Source organism: Brassica rapa, chromosome A03 (assembly GCF_000309985.2).
Source record: "Brassica rapa cultivar Chiifu-401-42 chromosome A03, CAAS_Brap_v3.01, whole genome shotgun sequence".
Lineage (NCBI taxonomy): Eukaryota > Viridiplantae > Streptophyta > Magnoliopsida > Brassicales > Brassicaceae > Brassica > Brassica rapa.
In genome coordinates this window covers 18,885,507-18,905,142 of record NC_024797.2, presented here as the reverse complement: position 1 = coordinate 18,905,142, position 19,636 = coordinate 18,885,507, and the positions used below count along the sequence as shown (strand labels likewise).

General features: G+C 35.6%; 6 protein-coding genes across 10 annotated transcripts; 2 read left to right on the top strand and 4 right to left on the bottom strand.

Moving 5' to 3' along the window:
- Window positions 1–2,913: 2,913 nt before the first annotated feature.
- LOC103859735 (protein C2-DOMAIN ABA-RELATED 4) lies at window positions 2,914–3,898 on the bottom strand. Its single transcript, XM_009137313.3, has 3 exons — window positions 3,706–3,898; window positions 3,515–3,610; window positions 2,914–3,432 (listed from the first exon to the last, which is right to left on the bottom strand). The coding sequence occupies exons 1-3, from the start codon at window positions 3,850–3,852 to the stop codon at window positions 3,142–3,144; spliced, it is 534 nt and encodes a 177-aa protein (XP_009135561.2). The 5' UTR covers window positions 3,853–3,898; the 3' UTR covers window positions 2,914–3,141.
- Window positions 3,899–4,112: 214 nt separating this feature from the next.
- LOC103859736 (outer envelope protein 64, chloroplastic) lies at window positions 4,113–7,892 on the bottom strand. The gene is made up of 13 exons (XM_009137314.3): window positions 7,592–7,892; window positions 6,857–7,009; window positions 6,602–6,726; window positions 6,363–6,488; window positions 6,005–6,187; window positions 5,776–5,920; window positions 5,526–5,694; window positions 5,302–5,436; window positions 5,003–5,203; window positions 4,778–4,905; window positions 4,646–4,697; window positions 4,498–4,567; window positions 4,113–4,396 (listed from the first exon to the last, which is right to left on the bottom strand). The coding sequence occupies exons 1-13, from the start codon at window positions 7,795–7,797 to the stop codon at window positions 4,314–4,316; spliced, it is 1,776 nt and encodes a 591-aa protein (XP_009135562.1). The 5' UTR covers window positions 7,798–7,892; the 3' UTR covers window positions 4,113–4,313.
- A 1,802-nt stretch (window positions 7,893–9,694) lies between these two features.
- LOC103859734 (uncharacterized protein At3g17950) lies at window positions 9,695–11,001 on the bottom strand. 3 transcript variants are annotated; one of them, XM_009137308.3, is made up of 2 exons: window positions 10,621–11,001; window positions 9,695–10,458 (listed from the first exon to the last, which is right to left on the bottom strand). In XM_009137308.3, the coding sequence occupies exons 1-2, from the start codon at window positions 10,693–10,695 to the stop codon at window positions 9,913–9,915; spliced, it is 621 nt and encodes a 206-aa protein (XP_009135556.1). In that variant the 5' UTR covers window positions 10,696–11,001; the 3' UTR covers window positions 9,695–9,912. The 3 variants fall into 3 exon arrangements, with proteins under 3 accessions (XP_009135556.1, XP_009135557.1, XP_009135559.1); XM_009137309.2 differs by having other exon boundaries at window positions 9,695–10,527; window positions 10,621–10,806; XM_009137311.3 differs by having other exon boundaries at window positions 9,695–10,451; window positions 10,621–10,782.
- Window positions 11,002–11,962: 961 nt separating this feature from the next.
- Window positions 11,963–13,793, top strand: LOC103859733 (B3 domain-containing protein At5g25470). The gene is made up of 4 exons (XM_009137307.3): window positions 11,963–12,505; window positions 12,722–13,031; window positions 13,161–13,285; window positions 13,400–13,793. Exons 1-4 carry the CDS (start codon window positions 12,413–12,415, stop codon window positions 13,649–13,651), a joined length of 780 nt encoding a protein of 259 aa, XP_009135555.1. The 5' UTR covers window positions 11,963–12,412; the 3' UTR covers window positions 13,652–13,793.
- Window positions 13,794–14,044: 251 nt separating this feature from the next.
- Window positions 14,045–16,022, top strand: LOC103860194 (putative F-box protein At3g17560). Its single transcript, XM_009137790.2, has one exon. It carries the CDS (start codon window positions 14,323–14,325, stop codon window positions 15,448–15,450), a length of 1,128 nt encoding a protein of 375 aa, XP_009136038.1. The 5' UTR covers window positions 14,045–14,322; the 3' UTR covers window positions 15,451–16,022.
- On the bottom strand, window positions 15,777–19,610 carry LOC103859731. Of its 3 annotated transcripts, none has more exons than XM_009137305.3 (10): window positions 19,384–19,610; window positions 18,906–19,220; window positions 18,752–18,829; window positions 18,168–18,670; window positions 17,486–18,082; window positions 17,069–17,414; window positions 16,863–16,996; window positions 16,449–16,783; window positions 16,247–16,350; window positions 15,777–16,129 (listed from the first exon to the last, which is right to left on the bottom strand). In XM_009137305.3, exons 2-10 carry the CDS (start codon window positions 19,201–19,203, stop codon window positions 16,059–16,061), a joined length of 2,466 nt encoding a protein of 821 aa, XP_009135553.1. In that variant the 5' UTR covers window positions 19,204–19,220; window positions 19,384–19,610; the 3' UTR covers window positions 15,777–16,058. The 3 variants fall into 3 exon arrangements, with proteins under 3 accessions (XP_009135553.1, XP_009135554.1, XP_033144423.1); XM_009137306.3 differs by having other exon boundaries at window positions 19,311–19,545; XM_033288532.1 differs by having other exon boundaries at window positions 19,335–19,545.
- Window positions 19,611–19,636: the final 26 nt, after the last annotated feature.

Here is a 19,636-nt window from a genome sequence, read left to right as displayed (position 1 = left end):
GAACGGAACGGAACAAATCGGAATAATTCTTCAAATCTGATGTATATATATATACATCAACACTCAGAGTTAGAGTCCACACATAACATGCGGGAATGATATCTTATTATTGAAGAAACAAACACGTATTTCTTATATGCTTACACATGAACCTCTGATGCAATGGTAGAAAAGGCCTATTATTGTCAAATATATGATACACGATTGTTTTCGTTAATAGTGAAACTCTTGAAAGTATATGGATATATACTATACATACAAGCATCACAATATGTGTGCTCATTGCTATATAATGGATATCACTATATCATGACCCGTGCTTTGCAAGCGCGGATTATTTTATGATAAAATTTTCACTAATAATTAATAAATATTTTATTAATTTGTAAGAATTTTGTTTATTTGAATTTTTTTTGCATTTAAATCAATGCTTTTAAATTTGACCCGAATCCGCAGTCAAATCGGTTAATCCGGTGATTCGATAATTCAATTTAGGTCTTAAAAATATCCATATTTATAAAAATCACTATATTTGAGACTAACCAATTGAACCGATGGATGTCCGATATGTTAACGTATCCAATTTGATTTAAATTGCTATAGTTTCATAATTTGTCACCTTTTAATCCAAATTTTAAAGTTTATTGTTTTACAATTTTATTAAATTATGAAATTTTTACAAAATTTTGATAGAGAAAATAATAGATATGATTAACAACTATAAATGTCTTGATCATATTACTCCATTTTATATAACTTAATTAATTTTATTATAATTGTTTTTTGTAAATTTTCTTGTTAATCATTTATATTATAATCGCTTTAAACTTTTTGTTAACAATTAGTATTAAGCATTTTTCTTTAGATAACATATATTTTGAACATTTTTTCATAATTATATTTGTTATTATAGTTATTGTACACTGTATAATGTCTATATATTTATTTTTTATGTAATGGTTATTATTGAATTGTTATCTTACTTGAATAAATGATAGAACCATTATGTAGTAAATATAAATAAAATAATATGTTAATTTAATTGATTTATCATTGATTGAAATGTTTTTGTAGTATTTAAACATGTAAAAGTAAGTTTTATTTATTTTTCGTTTTTTATAAATTTTTTTGAATATTTTTTTAATTATTTAATTTATTTAAATATTTGGTTATTAAAAAGATAAGTTCCAATATTTTATATTGTTTGGACATAAGATTAATTATAATGTTGTTTGGGAAAATGTATAGTAGTATAAAGTAATGACTATATTGTTTGGAAACAACTAGATTTTGACCCGCGCTTTCAAAGCGCGGGATTATTTTCGAAACATTCCAAATTTATTTGATATAAATTTGTATTTTAATTGTATATACACTTAGATATTACAAATGAAACATTATATTCAATGTTTTGAAACCCGACCCGGCCCGCAGTTAAATTGCCAAATTCGGTGGTTCATATGTAATCCATTTTAGTTTTCAAACAAAAAATTGTTATTTAAAAATTCTATAAAACCCGTAACAACCGCTAAAATCCGAGATCTGGTTATCGGTTGAACTGATAGATGACCCAATATGTAATCTGGTTTGATTTATTATTATATTTAGAGTATTGTAATATATATTCATGAACGTTCAGATGAATAGTGAATATATTATGAAATTGATATTCCAATTTTAATACAATTTTAGTCCAACTAAAATTCCATCTTGTTAATGGATTAATATTTTGAGTGGATGCATACTAAAAATAAAATATATTTGAGCATCAATAATGTGTATACATCTATTACAAATTAATGATTTACGTTTGCAAAAAAAAATATAATTGTTTGTTTAGTTAGTTTACTTTTGTTATTCACATATTATTCGATACTTTTTGATGTTTTGTCTATGGCTTATTTTAAATTTTAAATTTAATTTCATTATTCGCATTAAAAATATAAATATTTATTATTTTAATTTTGATATATATTTTTAATATATTTAGTTCTTAATTTTTATAATTAATATATATAATTTTATTTTTAAACAATTAAAATATTGACTCTTACTCTCTGTCTCTTGCTTCGATTTATGTTAATGTAATGTTTTAAGATATATTTATGTTAGTATATTTGTTCAATTGGTTTATATTTGATATATATATATTACATGTCTGTTTGAGTAACCCGTAAAAATATATTCATTAAACTATCAATAGTAACATGTTTCATCATATAATTACGATTAATATTTATTTTATAATATATATATTTATATATATTTTAATACTCTAACTATAAAAATTATATTTTTATGTATTTGGTGAGGGTTTTGAACAATTTGTTTTTTTTTTTGCATTTGGATTAATATATAGTTGTATATATACAATGAATAGATATATATATATATATATATATATATATATATATATATATATATTATTTATTACATTAATAACTAAAATATAATTGCTTAGTTATTTGAATTTCGAATTAATATAAATTAAATTTATTAGTTTAAAAATAATAGATTAGTTAGTTAGTTCCTTAATTTTAGGTATGATGTATATTTAACAATTAAATTAGATATGAGTAGAAATAAAATGAAATATAATTAAATATAATGGTCCAACCTAGACTATTTGTAAGTAGATAAAAATTGCTTATGTTTTAATAGTATTGATGATAGTAGTATAAGGAAAAGAATATTAGTGATTTAATGTAGGTTTAACTATAAAATAGAAAGATGTATTTAATTTAAAAACTTATAAAATAAGACTTATTCTTGGGTTCACTCTCTAGGGTGAACAACCAATAGGATTATGTTATTTTATATTCGAAATCTTTTAAAAAAGATAATAATATAGATGTAAACAAAAAAATAGTTGTTCGTGTTAATCAAATTAAAGCCTTATTTAAGGCACAAATCTAACCCAAATATACATAGACAATATCCACCACCATGACTCCATCACCGTAAAGGCAAAACTTCCCTCAACGTTCTTAATCCAATAATCCTTATATTCTTATGGACAAATACACGCTTCTAATTCACTATACCATCAAGATGGTTCTGCCACTTGTTGTGATTGTGAGGTTTAATTCAATTTGAAAGAAAAAAACCTCAAAAAGTAACGGTAATTAGTAAAGAGCATTTTCATAGACCCTTGGAGCCAGGGAGGTCAATCCACTGAAGCTGAGCCTCGACCTCTCCACATTCGACGTGTCGTAATCTGAGAACGAGATCTTGGACGAGCTTACCATCGATCCAAGTGACTTTAGACTCCTCGGCTAGACAGTTGCGACGACTTGGCTGAACCGTGGTGACAATGGTTCCACTAGGAAGTCCGTCAAGTTGCATCCTTAAAGCCTCAATATACGGTTTTATCTCGAACTCTGCATCACCCATCTTGTCGTCCTTGCTAAACATGTCGTGGTCGTACACCGTCTACACATTATACATATGGTCTTAATATAAACATTATAATTGTATAATATTCTAGAATATGACTTTAGTATGAAAAACATACCAAGAGGACGGTAAGACTGGGGTCTGTGACGGAGAGAGTCAGATCTTCATTCCATTCTGGATTTACGTCTTTGTTAATGACACGAGTCTTCAACTTCTGCACAAAAAAAAAAAAACCAATAAATTGAATATTTGCACGTAATGATTGATATATTATGAAGCTGTAAATATCCGATGATATATTGTATGGACCTGCTTGCCCATTTTGACGACGATGTAAGGGTCGCTGCTATTGATGTCACGGACGGCGAGATTAACGCCACGTTTGATGCGGATTCTAAGGAGTCCCAAGAGATCGTCCATCAATGAGCTTGTCCTCGCCGGACCCGTCGTTGTCATTTGTAAATATTGCTCACTCTAGCTCTACGATCTTTTGTCGAGATTCTACTGCATGCACACGTTTTGATCTCAATATTTCTGTCTGAGAAACAAACTCAAGTTTAAATTCTGCGTAGGGAAACGAAAACAGAAAGCCTCTTCGGGGTTTTTGAGGGATGCGATTGCTTGGGAGACAAGAAATGGCTAAAGACGATGTAATCAAAGGAATTCACCTAATTTCACACTGAATAAACGACGACCGGGAGTTTCGGTATCCGGTGTTTACGATTAACGATTATTTTTGAAACCCCAATTTTAGAGAGCACTAAAATTTTTTTACAACGTAATATTTCCGAATGTTTTACTTTTTTTTTTTTCTTTCTAGAAGAAAACAAGTGTAACAAAATTGGCCTATACTCATTCCAAGGAAAATACGTTTGCTCATTGAACGCTGAGGTAAGGGACAAGAGAACCACCAAGCTTCACTGGAATAGCTTTCGCAATCTCTCGGCCGACTGAGACGCTCGTTTGTTGTTTGGTTCCAACACCAGTGCGTGTCTGAAATCTGCAGAGTTTAAAATAGGAATTAGAAGAAAAAAAACAACGTCCCCGAGTGTTAATCATTATTTTAGATCAGATCAGATCCTGGTTCTTTAAAGCTCTTACCATCCATGGCTTCTTTGTAAACGCCTAACATTTCCCTTGCGGTTCCTCTTCGTAGATAGGCTTTCACATTCTGAAAAAAAGGAAATGCTTTTGTTGAGATTCAAGGCAAAGAGTGCGAAAACTAGCTTATGTGTTGAAAGAGAGTTACCTTCTTGTCTAGAGTGATGGCTTTGGTACAGTCTTCTTCGGCTTGAAGAAAACTGCATGTATAGAGGATTCATCAAAGTCAATGTCACACCAAAAGATCGCTCACTCAAAAAGGGTTCTTAATATAATTTACCTCCCAATTTCAAGATATGCAGCAGCTCTATTATTGTAATAGGTGCCATTGCTGTCACTTAGCTTAATAGCTTCTGAGTATAGGCCAATAGCTTTCTGCCACTGCTTCTCTTTGAATGCTTGGTTACCCTGGTTTATATAAGGACAAAGAGATACCAATAATTTTTTTAAAAAAAACACAGAATGTAATTTTGCAAAATGAGACCAGCAATGGAAATTACTCAACCTTCTCTTTGGCAATTTCAGCCGACTCTTCTTGGCTGATAGTCTTTTTAGATGATTTGGGATCGGCAATAATGCTGGAGTTCTCTTGCAAAGATGCATACATTGTCTGCACTGTATCTAGTAAAAAGCGGTCACCACCATGTCTTGCTATGAAAGACACTGAGACAGGGCACTTCTCGTGGTATCCCAGCGGCACAGTCACCTGAATTATCAGACCAATGAATTGTTAAGACACATAATATGTAGATTGTGTTTGCTAATGCTGTCTGGAATAGAACAAGTAAGAGAGTGAGATCTAACCTGACAACAGCCTGATATGCTGGCAATGCTAAGTAGACTGTAAGCTCGGTTTTGATAGTCTTCAGAGATGATCTCTTTGCTACCAAGTTTTGGAGGCAGAGTTGGCATTGTTGGGATAACCAGAATGCCATCATCCTTGATTCACGGGAACACATAATATTTAGTCAAAAAACATATAAGCAAAGTCGCTAAGTTGTGGATAAAACATGGAATAGCAGGTATACCTTGAGAAGTGTATTAATAGCAGCTCGCGTCTGGTTTCTGATTGCATTCAGATTCTCAATCTCTTCATTAGTTATTTCTGGAGTTTCACTCAGTTGTGAAGAAATCACAGGATCAATAGCTGGCTTCACCGTGTTGATCCAGTCCCCATGGTTTTGAAGAAACTCGTGCCTACAATACAAGCCAAGATCGTTACAGAGTTCAAGATCGAGATACTCTCATTCTCTGACGGCGAATAAACAACAGGCACACCTTTGAAGAAGCTGCATCACATTCGCCAGTAGTCTCGATGTAGGGACCTTCGTGCTAGTGATGGCTTTTGTCCTAGCGAACTCTTTCAAGCTAGGTACTTTAGATTCGAAATAGTTCTCCAGATTCAGATGCTTCAGCAATTGTTCTAAAGACAAAACAAAAGATAACTCTATTATAATCAGGATATATGAAAGATATGGCGGAGTTTTAGGAAGAGCAAAGGGCATACTTCCGAAAAGCTTTTCAGCTGATTTGATCACCACCTGTGTAATCCTGTCCACGGGGATCTTTAACAGCTGAAAATAGTCATCAGCTAGTATGATTTGCCTTGGATTCCGTGGTGTGGCAAATGGAAGGTGCAAGAGTACATGGCCAACGCGACGTAGGGTGTTTGGATCGCGAGCAAACCAGCCTGAAGGCAAATATCTATTGATCAGAATCAACCTAACGCTCATATAACAAGAGTGCTAAAAATGTAAATTGTCATATGAACGAAGTCATCTTGCAATATACGTATATAACAATCAGGTAAATATGAGATCCAAATCATTCTCTACCATAAAGGTCTAATTTACAGTCATCCATACCAACAGAGTCAAGACTAGAAGATACTGGTATGATCCCTGCGTTTGAAATAGCCCCATGGGAAGATTTGAATCCAAGAACGCCACAGTATCCAGCAGGTACTCTTACACCGCCAACTGTGTCTATGCCTGCAATGATGCAAGCCATCAGAATCATATTCTTATGAAAACTGAACCAGAACTAGTAAACGGTAGAGGTCTATCTTGCACCACATTGTCCTAACGAGAATAAAAGAATCTACCTAACGCAAAATCCACAGCGCTAGTTGCTACAGAAATAGCAGCTCCACTGCAAGCGCCACCAGGGATACGATCATGAGCAGCAGGATTTGTGGGAGACTCGTAATGCTTGGTTTCTCCACTGATACTGAAGAAAACAAAAACCAAAACAATTACTTGAACCACAACCCTAATGATGCTTACTGATAAAATAATGATTTCTTTAATCTGAAATTCCGATAAAGGAGGTACAACGCAATGGAAAGAGAGAGAGAAACCTGAAGGCGAGTTCATCAACAACAGTTTTGCCAACACAAGTGGCTCCACCTTCAACGAGAGTTGAAACCACAGGACACGTTGAAGCAGCAGGTTCATGCGTCCTGACCCAATCTGGATGACCAAATCCAGTCACGTAGCCAGAAACATCGAATCTGGAAAACAAATGCGAATAACAATAAGAGTAACCATTTCTGAATCTTTTGACTTAAAGCTCATACAAGAAAATGAGAAATGAACACAAACTAAATATACAAAAAAAATCTACTAGTCTATTATTAACATATCATCCAAGCTTTGTGACGAATCCAAACATACAAACTCAATGAACTAGCAAACACACACACACGCACAATTGAATACAACAATCAACTATAGTCATGTTCGTTTGGTTGCCGCAGTTTTCGGCGTCGGCGTCAGCATCAATGAAAATAGTTGTTGTTCGTTTTGTAGACGCGGACGCAGTTTTAATCACAGACGCAGATTTTTTCAGCGATCGACGTGAGAACGCAGCGTTTAGACGCGACGCAGTACCGGCCTCAATAAAACGAACAAGAGTTTATTAAAAAAATTGATCCGTCAACCAAACGAACAGCACTTATGAGTTCACGAACGGAGTCAACGCCGATTCGAATCTTTGACTGAGAAAAGATTCTTCATCTAAATCCCCCAAACCTTGGCCTAACTCTATATGGAGTCCGAGAGGAAGGGGGGGAAACGAGTCTGCGGGGACTTACAGGTCGGAGATGGCGAAGGAGAGAGCGGTGAGAGGGTGAGGGGCTTTGGGAGGAGGAGGAGGCGGCGGGGGAAGGAGCAAGAGCTTGTCGATGAAGGCGCCCAAGTCTTGGCGGATGGTTTTCTTCAGCTTCTTAGCAGCTAAGAGAATCCCGGCGATGCCTAGGCCTAGGAGCACCCACAGATTCGAAGCGTGAGACGACGCCATCGATGACGTTTTGCTGCTGCTTAAGATGATGATAAGAGAGACGGAACGATAAAGGAGTTTTGATTTGTTTCGTGTGTCGCGTTGCGTTTCTTGAGGTTACTCGCGTTTTACCAAAACAAAATTTATTAATTAATTGGTTATATTTTTTTTGAGCAAAATTAATTGGTTACTAGATTTTGACCCGCGCTTAGAAAGCGCGATTTTGTTTGTTTTTCATTTATTAATCGAAAACTAATTTGTAAATTACCATTATTTTTGTTTCGAACCATAACAATTGAGTTTTTAAGGTTTTATCATTTTTTTCTCTTCAAAATATGGTATTTTTTTTGAAATATGGTAGTTGTTCTATGATAATATTTGAGTTTTAAGATTTGTTTTTATATCTGACCTAGATTTATGGTTGGACCTATAGACCCGATACATTGTATATAATCCGGTTCGGATTTAATGAAAAATTCGTTAATTAAAAATCTGATATAACCAGATAAAAATCCAAAAACTCACTATTAACCTGCAATCTGATACCATTGATCCGATTACAAAATATGTAATAGTAATTTTTTTTTCAAATTGATTAAATTACTCATATATTTATTAATATTACATAAATTAGTGATTCCTTAGAATTTGATAAAATTTTATTATGTTATCCAAATAAAAAATGATAATACAAAAAACTTATTGATATGACAATATTAGTTTATTTTCGTCATTAATAACCTATTATAAGTTTGTGCTTTTATTTTAGATTTAAAAATTAATTTTAATATAGTTTTTAAAATTTTCTTGAACACTCGTAATTGCCATATCAATATTATGTATAAAATGACATTATAAATGGAAAAATGATATTCAAATATGTATATGATATATGGTGTAGGATATAGGATTTTGGTTTATATTGAAAAAATGTATAATATTCAAATGATCTGTTTTGAATATTGATATGTATATTTAAGAAAATGATATTTTCATGTTTGCTAATTTATTTATAGTTCGTAATATATTTATACATATATTATATTTAAAGTTAGTATATCTTTTAAATATATATAGGCCCATTATTTATAGATCTATTTAGGTGTATATGTAGGCCCAAAACCAAAAGACTTAAATGCCATTAATGAATTTTATTCATTCTTTGTAAAAATAAGGGTATTTTTGAGAAATTGTAATTTTCATTAAGTGAATGATCCTCTTTTAATGGTATTGATATAAAAATAAATATACTGTTTTTTTTTTAGTCAAAATTTTTTTTTGCTTAATAGTTTCGAATATGTAATACACTCTTCACACAATTTTGTTTAAAAAAAAACATGTCTACCCCTATTAACAGTTATATTTACTAAGTCAAGAAGTTGAAATAATTATTATTTTATAAGATTCAGAGTATTTTACAGAAATACTAAAGTTCAAATATATATAATTTTTGAAATTTTTTAATTGATACTCTTTACATAACAAGAAAAATATTAAAATAACATCTTTTATAAAACAAGTAGAATATCACAACAAGTTTCACCGTCTCATAATGTTGTTATCCATCACTAGCCACAACTCACAAGCAATTCTTTAACAAAAAGAAAGAAAAAAAATGTCACAAGCAATATACCATAAGGAAAATAATTCATTGAAATTTGTACAACCATAAGTATGAAAATCTTTATACTGTCTTTTTTTTTGTAACTACTGTCTTTTCTCTTTGTTGACATGATCTATCTGTATATCCTTGAGCTCCTCTTATGGCTTCTTCTTACACATGTTTTATCTACTAGTTTAGACATGCTGGAAACAGACTACAATAAAATTAAGACTCAGGTTTCGCCAAGAACTAATATTATTTTTGTTGCTTGCAAACAACAAATCCAATTTAAGAGGGCATTTAATAGTTCTAATCTCAGTTTAACACATACTACTTTTATTCTGTAACCACATTTCATTTCTCCCCTGTCAATCATTCTTTCTCAATACTTTAGTTGACTATATTGTGTTGCTGTTATTAAACTTCATCACATTTTCTCCACTAACAATGATTATTACGATCCTAAAGATTACTGAACACAACAATTTCTTTTAAAAGAAATAAATAAGGACATGGACCGACGACGGATCCTATCATCGCCCTCCGCTGCATATACCGGTTAAGGAAACCGGGAATCTACAAAGTGCCGTAGCCACCGGTGTACTTTCCCCGGTAACAATCTCAGCAGAAGCCGGAGGAAGTACCCTCCCGTCGGCGAACAACGCCCGTTCCGCCACCGCCGGCTGCTGTTCCCGGTAACGCGCCACCGCACCCTCTAGCTCCGCCTCGGCGGAGCCGTAGACGGCTTCATCTCCAAACCTCCGTTCAACCTCCAGATACTCCCCGAGAGACGAACGTCTACTACAGTCTCCGGCCCCGCGTTGCAACCCGTTTCCGGGGCCATCGTCGTCGTCTCGGCAAAAACGCCACCACTTGCGGCGTCGATGTCTCTCAGCCGAGTTAGAAGGAGGACGTTTCCTCTGGTTGGGTCTCGTTGCGTCGGAGGCTGTGAGGGAGGGTGACACGTGGCGGTGGGAAGAAGCTCTGAAAGGCATCATGGGCATGGTTGCTGCTGTGAAACTAAGTCCCATAAGAGTCCCAAGTGTGATGCTTCTGTCATGGAAGAAGGATCCTGTAGACTAACATATCCTCCAATCACCAATAAAGAAACCCAATCAAGAACACAAAGATATGTTTCTGTAACAGTTCTAAAACACACACAACCTTTAAAAGTTAAGTATTGTAATGATAGGAGAAAAATTTGATTAATCAAAATTAAAGTTATAATTCAAGAAACTGACCTCTGTATCAAGATCGGAGGAAGAGACGGAGGAGATGGTGGGAGAGGATGGGACGTGATTGCGTGGATCTTGCATTTTTTCTGTGTAGTCGCCTGTCGATGAAGTTGGAGATTTGTGACACTAATATATTAAAAGGAAAGTAGCGTTTGCTTTGGGTTTGGATGATAGGTAAAGGAAGAGGAGAAAGTGACAAATGATTAGCTTTTTGAAATGATTCTTATTTTAAGCTTTAAAAAAAAACTCTTGCCATCTGTTTACTACTACTCGATATTGCCTAAGTTTTGATATATGTATTTATATTTAATTGTTTTAGATGGGAAAACCAATGTTATATGGGAACATTTTCTGTTGGTCAACTTTGGAGTATGCAAACAAATTAAAACTTACGAAGAAATTACAAAAATTAAAAGGTCGCATCTGTTGACAAAAAAAAGGTAGTATTTTATTCATACGATACTTTTCTTGTCAACTTTGGAGTATTTGCAAACAGATTGAAACTTACTAAAAATTTACTAAAGAAACTAAATGAACTTATTATAGGTTGTTGCAACTTTTATTCATAGGATACCTGAAAAAGGTTACAGCTAAGGTCTAACTTCACGCGAAGATGCAGTTATGACCGTACGTACATATAGCCTTGTTTCAAAAAGAAAAATCATTGATTATTAGATATTTTCTTGACGAAAACTATATAATCCAGCTCATGCAAAATGTATTTTTGTAATGTTTGGATAATAGTCGACTAATTAAACTTCACTTTTTGCTATCAAAATAAAACCTATCAAGTGCTCTCTTTTTGGACTATAGCTTGGTGATTTTAGATTATAAATTAATTTTTAGAAAAAAATCAACTTGAGAAATGCGTTTTGAACAAAAGAAAAACAAGATAGGAGTTTAGGATTGGGATGACGTCAGCACCGGTACGTAAGGAGACTACGATGTGAATGAATAACCTTCTGTGGTTAAGGCTGGTGACAAGTACAAGCATACTATGCTGTTCGAGTTTTCAGCTTGAGTGAAACTTGTGGTTTTAGCCTTTTAGGTGGTCGATGACTGGAATAAAGGCCGGTTTGATGGTCCATAGAACCGGAAAGAAAGCGCTTTTAATTTCATCTTTTGCTACTAAAATCAAACTGAACCGGACTTTCACAATAAAAAGAAAGTTTAGGGGTATTTTAGTAAGGACAAATCTCCAAAATAGCACATTTCTAAGTTTATATCACAAAAATAGCACTCAAAAACTAAAATGACTAAAATAGCATTTTATCTTTTGAAAAATTTAAATTTTTTTATTTTTTAAAATTTGAAATCTTATCCCCAAAACCTCACTTCTCAACTCTAAACCCTAAAACCTAAACTCTAAACCCTAAACCCTAAATTCTAAACCCTAAACCCCAATCCTTGAGTGCTATTTTTGTGACTTTTGACCTTGAGTGCTAGTTTGGGAACAAAAACTTGATTTAGTGCTATTTTGTTCTTTTTCTCTTTTAGTAATTTGAAAGACTCGTGTCAAGCTTGAAGAAGAAATCTATAAAGCCTCTTTCATTCATTATTGCGTCCTCTATAATAAAAGGCACGATCGGCGAGATAAAATAAGGAATAACGCAACTAATAACCAAAATATTTATTTTCTGAAAATCTTTTAACGTTCTAAAAAAGGAAAATAAGTTTATTTTGTTTACCATTTACTCTGGCTTTGCTTTTTATAACCACATGCAACTGATCATCAGCTCTCCACAAAGACCACAACCCTTAGTTTTCAAAATAGATCTTGGATTTGAAGAAGAGAAGAATGTTGCCGGAGAGAAAGATGCAAGAATGTCTGAACAAGTCTAGCTTCTCCAAGTCTCTGTCTCCAGGTCAAAACTGGAAATCTAAATCCATGGTACATCTCAGATCTCCACTCTCTGTTCCATTGAACTTGCTTTTGTTACCAAGAAGATTATATATCTGTTTATCTTCAACGTTTACACAAATGTGATACATGATCATTAGCTTTTTAGTTCATGCTTCTGCTGGTGTTTATTTTAGCTACGAATCAAGCTTGCATGCAAGTTATACTTGTTTACTCAACTGTTTCTGACTTCTTGGTTTCTTAAAGAGGATTATTCCGGAAGAGTTCTTGAGAAGCACCCATGAGTCTTTTGAGCACAGAGTGGTGTTTAGTGTTCCTTGGAACAATTCTTGGCAACTCTGGCTCCGCCCAGACAAGAAAGGTCTGTTTATGATCAAAGAAGACTGGGATGAGTTTGTGAATGACAACTTCTTAGGTCCAGATGATACCTTGGTCTTCACACACCAAGACACTATGTATTTCCAAGTGAGAATCTTCAAGAAAGATGGAAAAGAGATCATCTCTGCACCTCTTGAATTTGAACCCCAAAAGGAGACAACCTCTGCCTCTGCCTCTGGTAATACCATTCAAATTGAAAAGAAACCATCTTCATGTTCTTTAAACTCAAAAACTATTATACTTTATCTCTAAGACAAAAAGATGGACTGACTATTTTTTGTTTTTGTAATGACTGCGGAACTTACAGCAAGTGGAAGAACAGCTACTCGAGGGAGAAAGAGTTGTGCTAATTTGCAAAACCCTGAGCGATACCTCTTAAACCCCCAAAACCCTTATTTTACGAAGACGCTGAAGAAAACAAATCATTTGCTGGTATTACTTGTAGCATTTTTAGTTTCTAGTCACAAAAGTTACAGTTTATTCGTTGCACTTGCAACTGAAACTAAGACTCGTCTTTTTCTATATATTTCATATTTGTGCAAGTAGCATGTGGGCCATCCGGTGATTAGGCAGTATGGCTTGGAGTTTGGTCCCCATGATTCCTCCATGTACTTCATTCTTCCCGATGGAAATAAAGTGGATGGCTTAACTAAGTATTACAACGGTTTACCTAATTTCCTTGGCTGGGCGGATGTATGTCAACAGTACAACCTCAAAATAGGAGACACTGTTGTTTGTGAATTTGAACTCTCAGGACGTGTGGTTGCAGCTGTTAGAGTTCATTTCGTCAATGAATGAGGAGATAGCTCTAGTCTCCTTCCTATGAGCTAGGTTTTTGAGCATATGTTTTACTAATATATATTATTGTAATGATAGATGTGACCTCTATGTTGGTTCAACGAGTTTGTAGCGCTAAATGTATTTCTGTTGGTTTAACAAACTTGCAATGCTAAGATGTACGTAGTACTAGTATAACCTGCTAATATACTTTGGTTCGGATTGGTACATAACTCCGTAGTATAACATATATTTTGGAATGAATTTAGGTAGTGATCTTAATACGAGCCTTTTCCCAAATATAATCTAGCTTTATGTTGAAACAATTGAAGGGATGATGTGTCAAGAGGCTTTGTGCGAGAGCAAAAACTAAGAATAAACAAACTTGTTACCATCCCAAAAATGTAAGATCTAAATGATAAATGTACAACATACTTATTTTTATTTCATTAATGTTAATAACAAAATTGATTTTCTTATAGAAAAGGGAACATTCGGAATATAAATTAATTTTAATGAGGGAATTTTACTGAAACTCAAGTTATTTTTTCCCGAAAATATTACTACTTGCTTGCCAAAAAATGTATGAAACTATTTCGAGCTTTCCAAAATTTACTTAAAACTCTGTCCGCATTTTTTGGTATAAAGATTATAAGAATTGTGCATAATATCTTATCACAATAGAAACAACAATGATCTCTACTCTGCCACAAGATTTGGTAGAAGAGATACTGTCAAGGGCTCCGGTGAAATCTCTGAGAAGACTACGATCTACGTGCAAACGATGGTACCATCAAGCATTATTCAAAGATCCAAGATTCATCAAGAAGCACTTTGATAAAACAAGGCAATATCATGCTCTCATGCTGAATCACAAGGCATGCTCATTGAGTTCTATTCTTCATGGAGCTAACTTTGACGCAGAGACAATACTTGGTGTAGATGGACTTAGCCTAGTTGATCCCCATGATAATGAACTAGTTGATGTAACTAAAGCCTTTCACTGCCATGGCATGTTGCTATGCACCCACCCCAAGTCAAACAGTCTTGTGGTTTGGAACCCGTTTTCAGGGAAAACCAGATGGGTCCAACCGCAGAAGCATTACAATAGTGCCTATGCTATGGGAAACGACAAGAACGAACTGTGCCGTAACTACAAAATCTTGATGCTTCCGTGTTACTACGACCACGGGAAACTGGGATCATGGAAGAAACTTGATGCAAATCTCGAAGGCGACTTAAGATTTGAAATCTATGAGTTTGGCTCTAACTCATGGAGGAGTGTTGATGTCATCACAACACAAGCCTACTTACAACCTGGTGGTGTGTCTTTAAAGGGAGATACTTATTGGGTGTTGTCTAATCATAAAGGGTTTGACTACTCACTACTCAGTTTTGATTTTTCAAAAGAAAGATTGCAACGTCTTTGTGTTCCTACCTCTCATGATGAACCATTTAATTCTGATACTATGGCTCTCTCGGTTGTTAGAGACGAACATCTTTTGTTGTTATACCAGAGTAACGAGACAGTGATGGTGAATATATGGATAACCGAGGAGATTGGGCCCACGTTTGTGTCGTGGTGCATGTTCTTAAAAGTGGATTTAAAACCTCATGTCCATTTTATTTGGAATCCCACTAGTTTCTTTATCATTGACATGGAGAAGAAAGTTGTTTTGTGTTGTCATGGATCCAGAGATATTAGTCATCGCTCCTGCATGTTACGGTTGGTTCCTAGTGGCGTATCACGCTGGTATTTGCTAACTCGCCCCTGGCATGTTCCAACATTGTTCGGTTATGTTCCAGAAGAGTTAGCATAGTAGCTTCCTTTGTCATGTCTTTCAATTGATGGATGAAAATGTTGTCATTTCTTTTAATGTTTCCATGATAATAAAGGTTTATTGATTAACATGTTTTACGAAGAACACTTTTCACATAAATTAAAAAAAAAACAATTGGAAGTTATTTCTGTTCTTATTAATTACGCATTTTATTTTAACCAATAGTATAAATATTTTTTTTACAAGATCAATGCAATTTTTAATTAATATTAAGTTTAAAATAAATATAAGTTGCATTGAATTCTAGAATGACTATTTTTATATAACAAAAAGTGTCAAAACACTCTTTGTGAAACATGAGTATATAAGTAATTAACAAATATATAATTCGATAACAAAGGTCGTCTCTATGCAAGTTTTAACAGAACAATTCAATTGCAAACAAAAGAAGGTCAAAGAAATGCAAACACATGTTCAAAATAAATAGGATCCAGAGTGGTTTTACAACATAACTTTCTTTCAAACCTTGAAACCAAAAGTCAATAGCCTATTGAGGTGAAGATGGACCTGTGAAACAAAGACTGCTCAGTGTTTGGTGACTCTTTTTGGCTCTAATAAAGGCAAAAAAAAAATGGTTTTGGGTGAGGCTAGAAGATCCCAGAGGAAATGCTTGACGTAGCGTTTATCTTCAGTGACTGCTCTGGAATGTACCTACGACCTGTCACACACACAAGCCCATTTATTGTTTTAGTCATCAAGCAAAAGAATCTACAATGAGCAGGCAGGTCACTAGAGATTTGCCTTGTTCTATGAACTAGACATTCTTTTGTTTTACCTTTCTCCTTGACGTGGATTTGGAGAGTATCCAGAGTGATTATGCCGTCAGTCAAAGGAAGTAACTCTAGCTTGATTGTTGCTGTAGATTTCGAAGGAACACATCTGATGCATTTAGAAAGTAAAAAACCAGGTTATCAATAGTAAAACATTACCAGCAGGGGAAAAAATAAATTGAATCATATTTGCTATTATAAGTTTACCCCAAGGGAACTCGACTTTGTAGCCAGAGATGTGTACAACCCAAGCCGCTCTTTGGAACAACATCTGAAGAAGGATTCATTTCATCATTAGTTGCTGCCTCTGTCCTTGTCTCCAGCGGAAATGAAGGTAACGACTGCACTTTACGCGTCGTTGTGTTGCGTTTTTCGGTTTGTACCCTCTCTGTGAACTCGGAGAATCCTAGGAATGGGCTTATAGGGGAGGTAGGCGTGGAGTTTAGGGACACCACAGAGGGAGGTGATGTGAAGGATGCTGGAGCTAGAACCGTTAAAGACAGATCTTCAGTTGTCAAATTAGATGCTTGAAGTGTCAAAATCTGAAACCAATAGAGAAAAAAAGTATGAGCTACAAAAAAAAAACAAAAGACCTGAAGATAGCCATAGAGAGATAATGACCTGAACAGGTAGCTGTGAGGCTCTCCCATGAGGGCCACAAGGCTCTCCTGACATTTCAGACGCAACAGAGATCATCAGGTCCCTAGAAACTCTCGGTCTCCACTTTGTCCGTTGTTTGAAAAACAGCCTTGATTCTGAACCCAACAAAAAACATTCAAGAAAGACAAAAACATGGCTAAAAACTACAGCAACAAGGATCTATCTACCTGTGTAGTTGCACCGACATGACACCATCACCGCATAATGATCACCACTTAAACCGCTCCCTAGTCTTTCAAAATTTACAGAAGGAAGAGACAAACTCGATGACTTGAGTTCTTTCCTCGCAGCAGAAGGCTTCAGATTACTCCCAACAGAGAAAGCAGGTTTCACAATGAACGAATGCTCCTCCCCTTTCCTGAGAGTTAAATTGGGCAAACTGTGCTCGTTACCAGCTTCAATACAAGCAATTGGTACCGAAGAAGGGGAAGCACTCTTCCCTGCCTCTTCAAAAACAATTGTTATAGCGTCTATGTATATAACAATATCTGGAGTGTGTGTAGGAGCAACATTCTGCAAATCAAAAAGACTAATTTTAAGACGAATCCAAGAAATCAACTGACCATAGTAACACAGAGACACACCTTTATCTGAACGCAGAGAAGATCATCTGTATTACAATCAGCAGCAAAAGAATTAATATCAATAGGTTGAATGATTTCAAGTTTCCTCCTCCATCTTCTCCCAGGAATGCAGATGCCTTCAAGTCCACAACGAACAGAGAATCTATCTCTCTCCAAAGGGACGCCCCGGAAAGATAAAAGCTCTTCAGTCCCAGACTTCCTTAGTGTCTGACCTGAGTAACTATCCCAATCTTCAAGATCAAACGATGGTTTGGAGCTTTGAGTTTTCACGGGTCCAGTAACCGGTGCAGTGTTTGGCGCCGGGAGAGCTGACATGGAGTAGCTTCTAAAATGGCCGAATGAGAAGAGCTGAGACCCTGAGCCGGAAGAGAGTGATGTCTTGTGTGCATTGCTGCTGCTGATACCTCCTGGGGTGGATGAGCTTACAGGAGGTGGTAAAGAACGTGGTTGCTGAGAGATAGTGTTGTCCAACGGTATCAACCACTTCAAAAGGTTCCCATACGAGTCACTATCTTTACCGTCCTGATGCTTCTCAAACTGAAGTATCTCAATGATGGGCTCTTTGGGACAGTCAACGATATAAACTTGTAAAGAGACCTGCACCCTTCCAAACAAAGATCTTGTGTGAGAATCAGTAAGTTTTAATCAAAACAACAACTTAATAAGAGTTACAATCACATACCACTATGTCTCCATTGGGTAAGGCAATGCATTTAGCCTTACTTCTAGCTACACCTCCAGCAACATTAGGATCGAACTCTCCTCTATCTACAAAAGCACTAACACAAGGTCTCTTCTTGTCTAACTCTCTATCTCCCACCAGAGAGCTTTTCTTTGACCAAAGCGGCTCGCCGGACTCTGCAATCCTAACGAAGAAATGAGACTTCTGAAACTTTGAAAGCAAGTCCTCTGTTCTTCTCTGATGATCTTCCATCCTCAAGATCGATTCGCCATCAGATACATCCTTTTGCGAATCCGAACTCTCTTTCCCAGGACTGTCACCGTTCTGAGCTGCAAACTGACCATCAGGGCTTGTTTCTCCATCTCCTGACGGTGTACTCGTCCCATTGTCAGAGAGCTTTCTCTGTACAGCTCTGCTCATCACCTCAGCTACTTTAAAAGGGGTGATGATCTCTGCGTCTCCTTTGCTTTCAGATAAGCACGCAAGGATCTGAATCTGCTCCCCTATAAGTAGAAACAAATGTCTCTCATGTTACAACAGTTTCAAAATGATGAAACAATTTGAGAAACAGTGCGTCTACATACCAGGAAACACGAAAGAGCGATCCAAGGAACGTAGCGACTCAATATCAACGGACTCAGACCAGTTATCCGGAATCTCTTCTGTAATAAAAAGAAATAACCAACACATTAGATTAAGCAGAGAAGAGGGTTCAAAGTTCAAAGTGAGATGTTATACTATATGGAATAGAGATCCATCCTTCTTCATCAGACACATCTGAGAACCTCTCCATCCCAAAGCCACCAGTGTTTGCATTTGCCTCTCCATTACCATGGTCGTCTCTAGATCCATCACCCAAATGATCCTCATCCACTGATGGATACTGCGGGAAAGGCTCCTCGGATATGAGCCCTTCCAAAGTGGATCCGGGCTTGGTTGCTTCGGGAGGAGGAGGCTGAGGCGGAGTAGCTGGTGGTGGTTCGCTCACCGGAGGGCGGTGAGTGGCGGAGGAAGCAGATCGGAGCAAGAAATTCATCACTCAGAGAACAAAAACTGCATCAAACAGAAGAAGAGTAAAGTGTTAAAGTCAATTTCTCTCAATCTCCATATAAAGTTTACAGATTTATCGCCAAAGATCGTAACTTTATCAAAAGATGAAAGAATCACTTGATTCAGATCCAATTAACGAGGTATCGACGATCCAGATCGCACTTACGTGACTCAATAATTGAAGAGCTTCAGCAACGATAAGAGCAGACAAAAGCTGATTGTGTCCTCAATTGGATCTGTGGATTGCCCGAAGAGATGGATCTTCTTCGTCGAGTGTCCGGATACTACAAGAGAAGTTAGACGTGGAGAGCTATACAAAACCCCCTTAAACAGAAATAAAATTACATTTTAATTTCACTTCCAAGAAAAAAATAATTAAATTCACAAGTGTTTTATTTTGGTGAAAGTTTTACAAGTGA